We start from the raw sequence: 16016 nt of genomic DNA, 5'->3' as shown, positions 1-16016 counted from the left end.
CCTTGATCATTATGTAGTGTCCTTCCTTGTCTCTTGTAACATTCTTTATTTTAAAGTCTATTTTATCTAATATGAGTATTCCTACTCCAGCTTTCTTTTGACTTCCATTTGCTTGGAATATATTTTTCCATCCCCTCACTTTCAGTCTGTATGTGTCCCTAGGTCTGAAGTAGACAGCATATAGATGGGTCTTGTTTTTGTATCCATTCAGCAAGCCTGTGTCTTTTGGTTGGAATATTTAATCCATTCATGTTTAAGGTAATTTTCGATATGTATGTTCCTATGACCATTTTCTTAATTGCTTTGGGTTTGTTTTTGTAGGTCCTTTTCTTCTCTTGTGTTTCCCACTTAGAGAAGTTCCTTTAGCATTTGTTGTAGAGCTGGTTTGGTGGTGTTGAATTCTCTCAGCTTTTGCTTGTCTCTAAAGCTTTTGATTTCTCCAACGAATCTGAATGAGTTCCTTGCTGGGTAGAGTAATCTTGGCTGTAGGTTCTTCCCTTTCATCACTTTAAGTATATCATGCCACTGCCTTCTGGCTTGTAGAGTTTCTGCTGAGAAATCAGCTGTTAACCTTATGAGAGTTCCCTTGTATGTTATTTGTCATTTGTCCCTTGCTGCTTTCAATAATTTTTCTTTGTCTTTAATTTGTGCCAGTTTGATTATGTGTCTCGGCATGTTTCTCTTTGGGTTTATCCTGTATGGGACTCTGTGAGCTTCCTGGAGTTGGGTGGCTATTTCCTTTCCCATGTTAGGGAAGTTTTTGAGTATAATCTCTTCAAATATTTTCTCGGGTCCTTTCTCTCTCTCTTCTCCTTCTGGGACCCCTATAATGCAAATGTTGTTGCATGTAATGTTGTCCCAGAGGTCTCAGGCTGTCTTCATTTCTTTTCATTCTTTTTTCTTTATTCTGTTCTGCAGCAGTGAATTCCACCAATCTGTCTTCCAGGTCACTTATCCGTTCTTCTGCCTCAGTTATTCTGCTATTGATTCCTTCTAGTGCAGTTTTCATTTCAGTTATTGTATTGTTCATCTCTGTTTGTTTGTTCTTTAATTCTTCTAGGTCTTTGTTAAACATTTCTTGCATCGTCTCAATCTTTGCCTCCATTCTTTTGCCAAGGTCCTGCATCATCTTTGCTATCATTATTCTGAATTCTTTTTCTGGAACGTTGCCTATCTCCACTTCTTTAATTCTTTTGTGGGGGTTTATCTTGTTCCTTCATCTGGTACATAGCCCTCTGCCTTTTCCTCTTGTCTGTCTTTCTGTGAATGTGGTTTTTGTTCCACACGCTGCAGGATTGTAGTTCTTCTTGCTTCTGCTGTCTGCCCTCTGGTGGATGAGGCTATCTAAGAGGCTTGTGCAAGTTTCCTGATGGGAGGGACTGGTGGTGGGTAGAGCCGCCTATTGCTCTGGTGGGCAGAGCTCAGTAAAACTTTAATCTGCTTGACTGCTGATGGGTGGGGCTGGGTTCCCTCCCTGTTGGTTGTTTGGCCTGAGGCAACCCAACACTGGAGCCTACCTGGGCTCTTTGGTGGGGCTAAATAGGGACTCTGGGAGGGCTCACACCAAGGAGTACTTCCCAGAACCTCTGCTGCCAGTGTCCTTGTCTCCATGGTGAGCCACAGCCACCCCCCCTCTCTGCAGGAGACCCTCCAACACTAGCAGGTAGGTCTGGTTCAGTCTCCCCCGGGGTCACTGCTCCTTCCCCTGGGTCCCAATGTGCACACTACTTTGTGTGTGCCTTCCAAGAGTGGAGTGTCTGTTTCCCCTACTCCTGTCTAGACAGGAGTGCAATCAAATCGCACTCAACCTCAATGTCTGATTCTCTAGGAATTCCTCCTCCCGTTGCCGGACCCCCAGGTTGGGAAGCTGACATAGGGCTAAGAACCTTCACTCCAGTGGGTGGACTTCTGTGGTATAAGTGTTCTCCAGTCTGTGAGTCACCCACCCAGCAGTTGTGGGATTTGATTTTACTGTGATTGCGCCCCTCCCACCGTCTCATTGTGGCTTCTCCTTTGTCTTTGGATGTGCCATATCATATTTGGTGAGTTCCAGTGTCTTCCTGTGGATGACTGTCCAGCAGCTAGTTGTGATTCTGGTGTTCTTGCAAGAGGGAGTGAGAGCACATCCTTCTACTCTGCCATCTTGGTTCTTGTCTCAGAAGATCTCTCAGACAATCAACGAGATTGATTTCAAGTCTGTCTCATCTATATGGATGTTAGAGCTGATATAATTCTGTGGTCAGAACATCAAAAGAATAGACTCCTTCTCCACCTTCTACAGGCTACACACATACCTTGGCTTGTGGCCTCTTCCTCTTTCAAAGATAAAAATGATGGGTTGAGTCCTTACATCACAAACACAATGACCTTCTCCTGTAGTCACACCTCCCTCTAACTCCTCATAGCAGTTTTATTTGTAAAAAACCAAAGCTGGAAATAATCCAAATGTCCTTCAGCAGGTGATGGCTAAACAAACCCTGATATGTTTATACTATGGAATACTACTCAGCAATAAAAAGACCAAACTATTGATACATGCAACAATTTGGGTGGACTTAAGGGTATTATGCTTAGTGAAAAAAGCCAATCTCAAAAGGTTAAACACTGTGTGATTCCATTTTATATAGCATTCTCCAGCTGACAAAATCATAGAGATGGAGAATAGAGTAGTCGTTGCTAGGGACAGGAATGAGGGTGGTGGAATGGGTGTGACTTCATAGGGGTTGTATGAGGGAGTTTCTTTGTGGTGATAGTATAGTTCTGTATCCTGACTGTGGTCATAATTACACAAACCTATACATGGATCAAATTGTGTAGAGCTACACACACACACCGACAAACGAGTGAAGGAAAAGGGATGAAAACTGAATCAGGTCTGTGGCTTAGTTAACAGTATTGTAACAATGTCAATATCCTAGTCATATAAAATGTCACCATTGGGGAAAAGCTATGTGGACAGTTCATAGAATCCTATATAGTTTTGCAATTCCTTGTGAGTCTATAATCATTCCAGAAATATATATTTTCCTCTCATGCTTCATGCATTAATTGTTTGTGACATTTAACCATGAGTTTAAGGAATTAACTGAAAGGGCAAGAGGATAAAGCACAGAGAGCCTCTTCATGTCTTTTTGTTCTATATCACTGTTCTTAAGAGAATCAGAAGACAAAAGTACTTGGTCCTTTGCCAACTAGTAATGAGGACTGTCTTGTTAAAACAGAAGCGCCTTTGCAAAAGGGCTGTTGGGCTACATCCTATCATTCCTTTCCTCAGAAACCGTCACAGCTCTCTTTTATTTACAAAATTAAGCCACACTTTTCATCCTGACCTTGAAGACCTCCTACGACATGACCCCAGCTTAACTTTTTGGCTCTATCTTACTTTATTCCATAATGAGCACCCATTGCTTCAATCTGTTCTCTGCACCACAGACTGCCTGCCTTTAAAACTCAAATGTGGCTTCCCACGGCACTTAGGCTAAAGACTCAAACTCTTGACCTAGCTGTCAAGACTTGTTGAGTCTAGCACTTGCCTCCTTCCCCAGCCCATCTTGCACCACTCTTTTCTTCACTCTCCTTGCCTAGTCACAAGCCCTTGCTCACAACCTCATCCTTGCCATGGTCCTTCCCACCACAGAGCCTTGAGCACGCTGTCTTCTTTGCTTGGACCTCTTTCCTTCTCAACTAATCTTCCACTTCTCTTATAGATCTCAGCTCTACCACTAGTCTTTTAGGAAAATCTTCCCCAGCTTTCCAGTTTAGGCCAAGTTGTTTTGACAAATGTTCTCGTAGAACTGTGTTGCTTTCTTTTAGAATACTCATCTCTGACTATAATGATACAGCCATTCATTTGGTTATTTGGCTGCCTTTCCCATTTGCCTGGAAGTGCCAAAGAATATAGAAAGTATCTTTTTTTACTGTTTCCTCACTGTTCACTACCTAATACACTGACTTGAACAGAGAAGTATTCAATAGTTATTTTTGAAGTGACTGGATGAATCAAACTGGAATAATTGTTCTCCAATCATATTCCTCAGGTTTTCTGCCCCTACGCTTTTGCCATGATTTTCTTTCTGGGTTCAAAGCTATACCTAAATTTTATTCAATCTTATAGACTCCTCTGAATGGGTACTTTCTTGCCTCTGCAAATAAACATCATCTCTGGCTCCTGTGAAAACTATAGCACTTTGGCATCCGTTCCCTTGACGTACATGATGTTACTATCAATAGACTGTGCCTCTTGTCCCCTTTATAAGTTCAGAAGCTCCTGGAGGGTAAGGTTGATTCATTTCCTTCGTTCTTTTCTCTTTTTTAACTCTGTAGAAGCTTTATCATTCTTTTTTTTTCTGTTAATGTTTTTATTCTTTAATTTTATTTTATTAAAAATTTTTTTATTTTATATTGGAGTATAGTTGATTAACAATGTTGTGTTAGTTTCAAGTGTACAGCAAAGGTTGATTCATTTCTGTTTACATCACTTGCAATAACTAGTACATTTCTTAGATGTAGAATTAGTGTATTTTCCTTATTGATTAATATATGAATGAAAGCTAAACACTTAGCACGTATTATGTTCTCAATGAATATTTATAAAAACAAGGGAAAATCATTATAGGTCCTTGTTAGTTCCACTGATTTGCAATGAGTAAACAGAACTGAATTACAAAACAGCAGTACAGACATGGTTCCCAGAGCAAATGCCTTCTATTCTGACCATTTATTATTATTTAAGAAGTTTATTTTTTGTAGGTAGCAAAATGGTTCTAGAATTGTTTGATTCAACATGCTTTTTTACTTCCCCCTATCCCTTGCTCAGTAAGTTATAATGAAGACAAACTGATATTTCAGTAGAATTACTTTTTGACTTTCGACAGAATTAAAATAAATTTTGCATAGAATGCAGCATTAAATGCAGTGTCAAACAGCTAATTTGAGAGAGGTGGCAGGATGGATTAATGGTGGTGCATAACATGGGTTGAACAAAACACCTGAGGACAAGGGGAAAGTTGTTAAAACCTTGTCACTGGGCTTCCCTGGTGGTGTAGTGGTTGAGAGTCCGCCTGCTGATGCAGGGGACACGGGTTTGTGCCCCGGTCCGGGAAGATTCCACATGCCGCAGAGCAGCTGGGCCTGTGAGCCGTGGCTGCTGAGCCTGCGCGTCCTGAGCCTGTGCTCCGCAACGGGAGAGGTCACAACAGTGAGAGGCCCGGTACCGCAAAAAAAAAAAAAAAAAAGAAAAAAAAAAAAAAAAGAAAAAAAACCTTGTCACTGTCTACAAAAAGAAATTGAAAAACTGAAAAATTTTTTTTAATAAATCCCCATAGAACTTAAGCAACCAGTAATTGGTTGTGACTTTTCAATGCTTAACAAAAGAAAACAAAAGTCAAATGGATTTCCAAAGGGGTAAGTTTCCTCTTCATGCTCCCCAGGAGGCCCATTTATAATTTTTGACTCTGCACTAATGGGCCCAGTTCTGCCATGAAGCCAGCATTCCTTTCTTCTCCCACATACCGGTATAGACATTCGAGGGGCCTCTGCATGTGGGTAGAGAACTGCTGGCAATTTCTGTGTCCCCAAATACTGGAAATCAATGCAATTTAATTAACCTCTTTAAACATTTTTGAGTGCCTATTATGTGCTGGGTTTCCTACCAGGTACTAGCGATTCAAAGGTGAACAAGAAATCCTCTTTGCTGTGAAAAGCTTACAGCTTGGTGGAGCAGGTGGAAATATTCAAACACCATTCTTAGGTAAGAGAGACTGTGAAGACAGAGCTATAAAACAAAGTGCCTGGGAGCACAGGAGAGAGAGAGCATGAGAGAGAGAGAGAGAGTGAGAGAGAGAAAGACAGAGAGAGAAATTTGTTGTCATTGTGGGGCTTGTGGAAGTGAATAGGAGCTAGGCTGAGTTTGGAGCACTGTGGTTTTTCTCCCAGCATCCATCCACCTCATCTCTCCCTTGATGGGTGACAGATATGTGATTGGGTGAGACTGATCCTGCCCTGACTCCAGGAGTGAGTGCTGATTGGTGAGCCAGTGATTCTCAACTAGAGATAGTACCTGCTAGAGGGCATTTGGAAATCCATGAGGACACTCCTAGTTGTTACAAAGGCTGAAAGACGCTATGGGCATTTGATGGGTGGGGACCAGAAATCTTAAATGACCTATAAAGTAGGAAAATGACTCACATCATGAAAAATTGTCCTACCCAAAATGCCAGTAGTACTCCTACTGAGAAACATTTGTCTAAACAAGTCAGAGAAATCTCATCCTGTATTGGTTCAGAGAGTCCAGGTCTAGGTCAGTTAGCTCACACTGGTCCCCTGCCATCAGTGTGGTCCAATCAAATAGACCTCTGGACTTTTCTTCAGTGGTTGTAGGGAAGCATCCTTTCTGCCCCTTATTGGGTATGCAGGAGGAAGCATGTAGACCCTACCTGATTCTGATTTAGATAGATTCCCATTCAATCTATATAAGCTGAATTTATTCAAGTGGTTTGTTTGCTTGTTTGTTTCTTCATTTTTGTTATTGTTTCTAAGCAGATTATTGGAATGGCAGCAATGTTGTTGAGGTATCAAATCTAAGTAAAATCTGATATGTGAACAATATTTTGTTTTCATCCTGGAGGCTTGGAATGACTATAAAATTCATAATATTGTCATAAAAAGAGAAATAAAGGTGAAACAAAAATAGTCAAGATTATTATTTATGGTTTAATGAGGAATATAAGTGGTGCCTGGTAAAAATCGTGAAAATCTAAGTTAAATTTGCAATGGTGTGTGTGTGCGTGTGCACGCGTGTACACATAATTACATAAAAGAAAAAGAGAGAGAGGGAGGGAGGAAGGAAGGATGCAGTGGCTATCTTCATACCTAACACACTGTAGAAATTTAAATCTTGTCCCTTTAGGAAAAATTCTGTCTCTTCAGCTTACAAAATCTACACATTAAAGAAAGCTAAAAGAAAAGATTATTAAGCACTTTGATTACTTAATCAAAGTCCATTAGCATATTCTAAAACCTTATAAGTTGTGATTAAAATAGATTTATTTTTATGCTTATTAATAATTCTTCTGCTGACATAAGATTAGTATTCTTAGCTACAAATTATTTTCCTACATTGTCAATGGTTCTTGTGGTATACTAAAAACAAAGAAGAGATGTACTATTACATGTGAATTAAGAAAAATTAAAGGAACACAGAAATAAAGTTCCACTTAATTTTTATATAACCGATTTCCCTCTTGTTGCAAAACTTACAAACTAGTAATCAGAACTCCCAAGTGACTAAACTGAAAGTAAACTACATCTGGAAAATGAGGAAGATGAGAAGGGAAGAGAGCCTTGGTACCTGGATACTGGTCAGAGTCGTGTACTGGTAAGCCTTGACCACCAGATAGTTTGCTTCCAAGTCTATCAGTCCCAGGATCATATACTTCCACCATCTTCGCCGTAAAATTGCCAGGAGGTTTTCTTCTCCTGCGTTACAAAGTTAAGAAGAAATGGATTAAGCTCTGAACACGTTGAGAAACTGTATATTTAGAAGGATTCTAAAATATATATTACAGTACTATATTTTTTACCGTACCTTATCAAACGTTTAACTAAACAAATGAATCAATATGTCCAAGAATGACATGCTTGTGCTTAGTTTACTAGACTTCATCGTAGATTTCAGCCCTTCAAATTAGTTCCTATCCCAGAACAAGACTGGACAGGTTTTTAGTTCACTATGCAAAACATTTTCTCACAAACATTTGAACAAAAAATTTTGTCAAGTAAAAATAAAAGGAAGGTGTTCAGAAAGGCTGTATAAACACGTGAAATCCAAATCATCCTGAACTCAGGATTGTGGTAAAATAGACAAAAATGGAAAGAGGGTAGTCAAATGGAGAAAAGCCTGTGCTTAGCCGCAGATCTGCAGTAAGGCTGCAGGGCGCCACCCTGAGGGCTCGCTCGCCTCTGAACCTTACACGCAGGTGGTGCGTGGGTGATGGGAAGAGAGAGGAAGTTGGGGGTCACTCATCGATGGGGAAGAGTGCCACAGGCCTTGGTCTTAATGCTGCCGACGACTGCAAACTTCACCGTCTTGCCTCTTACGCTGGTAGCCTCAGAACAGACTCTGAACTGCTTAGTTCTTCATCCTTATCTTTACATATTTCAGGCCTGAAATGTACCTTTTCTCAAAGTGGGGGAACATGATTATTAATAATAACAGCTTTCTGGGGCCAACCTGTGAGGAATCCTTAGAGGATGTGGAACATGCAGAAACCCTGAGTGAACGGTGATTCTTGATACCAAAGAAACAATCCAAACATTTGGCCCAAAGTATGCTTTCTCTTTCTCTTCAATGTGCTGATTCCCCTGCATGGACTATTCTTCCCCCAGCCTTCAAATGAAGGAGCAGCATAGACTCTACCACCAGGAAGCCTTCCTTGATCTCTCACTTTGATCTTCTCAGAATCGGTTGGGTTTCCGTGCTATGGGCTCCTTTAACACCCTGTCTTATTCCGCAGATACAGTACTTATCTCCCTGTGTTATAATGGCCAGTTTTCTTGACTCTGTTACTCATTAGATTATTAACAATTTGAAGAGAGTGGCACTGTCTCGGTCATCACTTTATCTCTAGGGCCCAACAGTGCATGGTGAGTAGTCAATAAGTAATACAGAATCTATGAACACATTTTGTGTTTAATAACCTCAGCAATGTTAAATAACATTGAAATTGAAATATTTAAAATATATCTACTATAAATATTCATGCACCAGACAATGAAAATTGTTTTCTAGTTAGAACATCTGACATAAATTCATTTGGTGACCGTTTTACACATAATACTCTATACATAGGACATAAAAAGGTCAACGGCACACTGAACCGCAAAGCTGAAATTCTAAGGTCACAAGTCATTGTTCCAGTTAATTTACATGATGAACAGAGAATTGCTAAACTCGGAGCACACCAGCCACATTTCAATATGTGACATTGAAAATCTGGATCATGGCGCTGTTTGTTCCGCCAATCAATACATATTCAAAGTTACACAGATTCAAAGGAATGATTTGTTGTCTTGCTGTTTGTTCTGCTGAAGAAGTTTGCAAGCGAAACACTCTAAACAAATACTCCCATATTGTTTCACTTGAGCACCTGAGAACGTACAACACACTTGCTTAGCAAAATTGTCCAGGAAGGCAAGAAAGCTCTCTTTTTTTTTCGGCTGAGCAAAAAATGCAACCTTTAAAAGGACTGCTTAGGGATTTATCTACATGACTCTCATTAACACTGATGTATAATAGGCCATTAAAATTCTAGAATAGTGAAGATGTATTCTTTAGAGCCCTTGTGCCAAAGTGCTTTCTAAACCTCACGAAACCGGGCCATCCATAAAAGCACCAGCACAACTGGTGGTACGTTAACGTTTTGAAGCAAAAGAATTTAAAAAAAAATTAACTAAGAGGAGTAATAAAATCTATGGGTGCAAATTTTAGAATTATAATTTGGCATTTAAATTTGTTCTGTTATTATTCTTACTATCAACGTGTTCAAATATAAATAGAAAGCACAGAGAATAATGTGATAAGGTAATCTCCAACCTGATTTAATTAATGTTAAAATTTTGCCACGTTTGCTTCAGATTTTTTTCTGAGAAAGGAAATGTTACAGATGAAATTGAAGCCCCCTTTCTGCCAGATTCCATTCCCTTCCCTCCTTCCTCAAATCACCATCTTGATATTGTTATGTATCCTTCATGTTCATGTCTTTGTTATATGTTTTCTACATATGTATGTATTTAAATGAAAGTTTATTGTATATACTGTACCTGTCATTCTTCTAGGGTTCTTTATACTTAACATTGTTCTAGAAATAGATCCCTATTTTTTAATGTAGAGAATAAATGTAATATACTTTAAATGATATATAATCACATTTTATGAATATGCCACAATTTATCTCATCTCCCACTGACAGACATTTAAGTTGTTTCCAATTTTTCTTTAAAGAACATCCTTGTACATATGTATCTCTATAATTGGTTTAGAGTTTAATTCTGTTTTCATTCTCTTTTTAAAGAACTGTGGAGTATGCCAGTACTCACAAATGTGAAAAACATAATTAAAGAAAGTAACCCTAATTGAAAGTAACATAGCGTTCCAGCAACAATAACTATGGCAATAATTGAGAATAGAGAGGGAAATTATTGACAGTCTTGATCATGTGACTCATATCTCATTTTACTAAGCATCAAGAGAATGACCAATCAATGTGTTTTTTCATTTTTGTAACAAATACTTATATGATACTATGTACCAGGCAGTGTCTATGTGCTTTACAAATATTAATTTACTTAATCCTTATAATATCCCTGTATGGAAGGTATTTCTTTTAACCGTATTTACAGATGACAAAACCGGGGCCTGGAGGAGTTAAGTAACTTGCCCAAAAGTTCACAAAGATGAGACAGGATTTGAATTCATGACAATCCGGCACTAGGCTTCATACTCACTGGTACTGCACTATTTTGCCTTATTGGTTTGTAATTAGGGCACCGTCCTCAGGAGTCATTCATTTCTCATTAAAGGAGCTATCATGACCTGCTTGTCCCAACTCACATGCAGGGTGCCCCCTCTGCCAGACTCCAGGGGGCGCCTGGCACATTGAAGCCGATGTGCACGGCGTCCCCTAGTGTTGCCGGTGCCCCGCTGCGCAGTCGTGTGTCCATTCCTGAATCAGCTTAGGGATGAGCATGTGTCCCATCACCCTCACTTCAGTATCAAAAGTTGATGTCTCCCTGCCTGATCTAAGTGCATGACAGAGTTTCCCTTGTGAAATGTAAAATAAGGCTTTCAATCAAATTTATGGCTCAACAAAGCCTAATGATAAGAATTACTGTTATATGCTGTACTACTAGTTGAAGCCTTGGGCGTAATAACAATGGTCACACATGGGGTGGGGCGAGCGTGGCAGTGGTCAATGAATGTTGAATGAAGGAAGCGGAAACACCTGTGCAAAGACTGAAACATGGTCCACATTCACGGCAGCGACTGGAAACCTGAAGAGCCTTGATTCATGGATAGGACTCTTGTTCACCCCCAGTGGTGGTCTGAGTAGAGAATAAAAGGACTGCAAGACAGCACCAGAGGTGAATTCAGCAAAGGGAGCAAGAAGCTGCATTATTCTCAGGACTGCATTTTCATTAAGGGCTCTCATGGGTGGGGTGATCCTTCATGGTGTTTTTCTGCAAGGACAGAACTCAGCACGCATTTGCACAGAGGGTCTGCAGCAGGAGTGAAGCCCCTGCAAAGAGGGCAAGACCCTTGCTTGAATGGACGCCTCCTCGGCTCACAACTTGAAGCCATAATGCTATCTTCCTTTACCAGAACTCCAAGGGAAGAGGTTAAATATTCATCAATGAATTTGAAAAAAGGTATGACTGAAGATGGAAGTTTTAATTACTCACCCTTAAAAGGTGAAATTTAGTATTAGGATGTAGAATTCAAAACAATTCTTTGGTCAGAAAAGTGAACAAAATAAATGTGCTAATAATAAGGAAATGAAAATGTAAGTGGTTCACAAAAAGAATTGCAATCAATTGCACTTCATAATGTGAATCTGAGGGTAAGGATGAAATATCAAAAGGACAAATAATGAAGATTACATTTTGTTTTGTATGGTTTCATTCACTGTCACTATTGGAGCCAGACAGTGAGATTAAGAAGAGCATAAAAGGCAGTCCTTTAATGTGTTGGCTTAGTGGCAACAGACCTGGGTTTGGACACTGATGTACCTTAGTGGTCCTGAGTAACTTGGGTAACGGCTCTGAACCTGGATCCCTCTACTGTAAAATGGGGACTGGAGCAACTATTTCATAGGGCATTGTAGATTAAAGGCAGCATGAATGTCGTATTTAAGCTAATATCTAATGCCAGGTATATGCACAAGACATGTCAGCAAGTGGTGGGGTCCTGGAATCCTTGAATCCTGACCAGCCACCCACCACAGACTGGCTCACTGCAAGGGATGGATCCTGCATGGAGGAAGCCCAGGAAAATGAACTCTTTTAATTTCTCATTAGGGCTTTAGCTGCACATCCTCTGTCTCTAACTCTTGAGATTGTGGATGGATCACACTGCAGCCAGCATATGACATTTGTCCAGACAGGAGGCAGCCTGAGGGCCGTGTCCTTGACCTTGACACCTCTCCCCTGGGCCAGATCCTTGTCTTGATTCTCCGGATCTCACTACTTGATCTGGGAGGGGAAGCCATGTGAACACACCCCTTCCCCCTAAGGCTTGAACTAGAAATAGCTTCGTTCTCTGGGACTCTAGTCCTACTGGGCCTTTCCAGGGTAGGGGCTTTGAGGAGGTGTTTCCAAGGTTACCACATAGGCTGCATGTGACAGGCAAAACGTAAAAGAGGAAACCACACAAAGGGTTCAAAGAAAGCCAAGAGGAGAAGAGACACGGCCTCAGTTCCCACTTTACACCCTTCACATCCCTCTCGCTCAAGTTCCCACTCACACTGCAAGATCCAGTTACCTGGATGTGAAGCTCCCATGGGAAGCTTTCCCAAAGTCTCTGCTTCCCCTCAGCACTTATTTCTCTTTTTTACGTATCCTGAACTATGCCTAGCATAGTGATTTAGACAGATAGTTACTCACGTAAATAAGATCCTGTTATCAAGGTAAGATAGCTGAATAACACCGTTAAAATCTACTCGGTTATCTGGCTGTCTTCCAGAGATGCCTAATAAGGGTTTGGAAAAATATCTAAAAGCAACTAAAAATGAATCATAATCACGTAAGTTTCTGGTAGCTGTGACTTTAAGAGAAAATCCATATATGTGTAAAAATGACTGTATATAGGATAGGTTTCTTAACAGTAAGTTTATTTTATTTTTTTCAAAGTTACTTTTTTGGCATTGATAAGTAAAACAACATATTCTAGCCCTAATGACAAACTCAATCTATTACCTTTCTGACACAAAAACATATATATCTTATGATTCAAAAAATCTTTCAATGTATATTACCTTTTTAAACATGAAACGGATCACTTAAACCTCAGAAACCTTTTATTTCTGGATTTTTTAAGCTGTCATCTTTTATGAAGCTAAGATACATGATTTTATGTGGCACGCTTATACTCTACACCTTTGAAATATGCAAAACTGCTCTTTTTTAAAAAATTTATTTATTTTATTTATTTATTTTTGGCTGCACTGGGTCTTTGTTGCTGTGCACAGGTTTTCTCTAGTTGCAGCAAGTGGGGACTACTCTTCGTTGCGGAGCATGGGCTCCAGGCGTGCAGGCTTCAGTAGCTGCAGCACATGGGCTCAGTAGTTGTGGCTCGCGGGCTCTAGAGCACAGGCTCAGTAGTTGTGGCGCATGGGCTTAGTTGCTCTGCGGCATGCAGGATCTTCCCGGACCAGGGCTCGAACCCGTGTCCCCTGCATTGGCAGGTGGATTCTTAACCACTGCACCACCAGGGAAGCCCCAAAACCTGTGTTCTTGATGTATCTTAGGAGAGACACAATTGCTAACATTTTTTTCTTCGTATTAATAGAAAAATTGATAGTAAGTCTGCCTAGATTTTACCATAAAGGCAATTACAACAAATAGATAAACAAATAAAGAACTTTTCTGAAAGTTCAGGATGTCTAAAACCCCATATATGAAAACTGTGTACGGACTATTAAACTCTGTTGACCAAAATCTGTGTTACAGGTTCCTCTACCTCTTAATGAAAATAGTGCATGAGAGCCAAACAACTCCCCTAAACAAAGTCCATTCAGAATTTAAAAACTAGATATACATTTAGAGCACCCATTTCATATTCTTGGAAAGAACACCCTATAAAGGGCTTCCCTGGTGGCGCAGTGGTTGAGAGTCCGCCTGCCGATGCAAGGGACATGGGTTCGTGCCCTGGTCTGGGAGGATCCCACATACCACGGAGCGGCTAGTCCCGTGAGCCATGGCCGCTGAGCCTGAGCGTCTGGAGCCTGTGCTCCGCAATGGGAGAGGCCATAACAGTGAGAGGCCCACATACTGAAAAAAAAAAAAAAAAAAGAATACACACGCTTGCATGCTAAACACTGTCACTATTGATCACTGAAAATCTTAAAGATGTTATGTTGTTGCATGATCCAACACAAACCAGTACTATTGTCCCATATTTCTAGCTGTGATAGACATATTTCTTTGTACTGATATATGTCATCCAACAACCAAAATTTAACCGATTAAAAGGGAGCACATCTTCCTACTCCAAACGCCTGTCCAGTTTATGCTTTTTGTTGAGCAACCAGCCCTTGGGGCCCATTTTAACTTTGTTAGCTCTTTTGCAGTTATCTATATGCACAGATTCTTGCCCTGAGACGTCTCACCAAGAGTTCTTCCCTTTTGATTTAGATAGTGAGTCAGCCAGCCAGGCTGGCCTTTCCTTTCTGGCTCCAGGAGACAGCCTTCTCAGAGAAGACAAGAATGGTGCCCTGCGGAGCTGTGGATGTGGCAGCCACGCCTTCCGTTTGGCAGGGCAACATAGGGAGGGCACTGGAGCCATTCAGCAGCGGGCTCGAACCCAGCCTCTTCCGGGCACTGGGTGTATGATATTGTTACACAACTTAGTCTCTCTAAACCTCAATTTTCCTCATCTATACATCGGAATTACCAGGTGGACCTGCCTCCCTGAGTGTTGGTCAGGATTAAATGAGATATTTATAAAATGCTTAACATGCTGCCTCGAAAGGAGCTCTTATCATTATCTTGACTTTTATCACAGCTGGTCTTTCCTCATGACAAACTTCCGACATACGTGCCGTAAAGAATTTAACCTTGCCCCCAAAGAGGTCTGCAGAGGTCTGCAATTTGTCCTGGGGTAACGTTATGATTCTGGGCTGAGGATGGCCATGTCAGAAAGACCAATAATGTGATTTGGGGTGAAGGCTTTGGGTCACGCCCAGAGACTATAGAGAATCAATCAGGCTTACATAAGGGAGCTTCAGTAAAAACCTGAACACAGAGGCTCTACCGAGTTTCCCTGATTGGCAATATTTTGTCCATATTGTCACACACTGGTGCTGGGAAAGTCACATGTCTTGTCTCCTTTGGGAAAGGACAATGGAAGCCCTGGACTTGGTACTTCTTCAGGACTCTGCCTATGGGCTTATTCCCTCGGTGGATTCTAATCTGTATCTTTTCCCTGTAACAACTCAAACCATGAATATAATAGCTTTTAGTGAGTTCTAGGAGGCTTAGTAGATTTCTGAAACGGACAGTGGTTTGGGGGATCCTCCCCCAACCCCGAACTTGCAATTGGCATCAGGAGAGAGGGTGGTCTTGTGTGGACTCTGAACGTTCCCATTTGGCTTAAACTCTCATAGTGTTATGAGGTAAGGGTAGTGTTGGGACTGTGCCCCTAAACTTTTGCACCTGGTTTTCCTCAAACACAACTGAATTTGTTCCTCTTCTGCTCAAGAACTCAAGTACGTGTTTGGTGCATCTCAGCAAAACGAGACCCCAGAACCCTCGAGGTCTGAATTCAAATTAAAACAAACAACTGGTGTCCTTTCCAGGTGATTTTAAACAATGTATGTGATTATTTGTGGTCTTGAAAGAATATAAAAACTTCGTACTTTAAACCTAAATGTTCCGTCATTATAGAGATATCACTTACCGTGGGAAATACTGTTCACTAGCTCAAAATGGTTAATGATAGGTTGGCTGTGTGTGGGGTGGATGCTTTGATTTGAAATTATTCAAAGCAGTCATAATGAAATGATAGACTCATATAAATCTCTCTACTTTCCTGTGGCGAGCCTGCTGAGAGGAAAACGTATTTGTCCTTTTTAATGACATGACTATTTTCCTTTTCTTCATCCCATTTTGTGAAAAGTGACCCTATTTGCCTTTTGAAGGCTTCCTGTAATTGGCTCTGATGCCCCCCGACGTTAGCAGATGAATCTGTCAGTTTTGTGAATTTTGTTTTGAACAAAGAGCTGTGTAGTAGCTAATGACACACG

The 16016-nt window shown here is 40.7% G+C and overlaps 1 protein-coding gene across 1 annotated transcript in view; it reads right to left on the bottom strand.

Annotated features, from left to right (window-relative positions):
* The window catches only part of SLC35F1 (solute carrier family 35 member F1), a gene marked incomplete at its 5' end in the record, with an annotated part of 424042 nt that overhangs the window by 87905 nt on the left and 320121 nt on the right, over positions 1-16016 (bottom strand). The window contains one exon of the mRNA XM_082668895.1: positions 7349-7476. Coding sequence (XP_082525021.1) covers positions 7349-7476 — 128 coding nt within the window. The remainder of the gene's footprint in view (positions 1-7348; positions 7477-16016) is intronic.

Source organism: Grampus griseus (genome assembly GCF_964374135.1).
Source record: "Grampus griseus genome assembly, chromosome: 13".
Classification (NCBI taxonomy): Eukaryota; Metazoa; Chordata; class Mammalia; order Artiodactyla; family Delphinidae; genus Grampus; species Grampus griseus.
The sequence above is the reverse complement of the archived record's forward strand: the minus strand, read 5'-3'. Positions and strand labels throughout refer to the sequence as shown.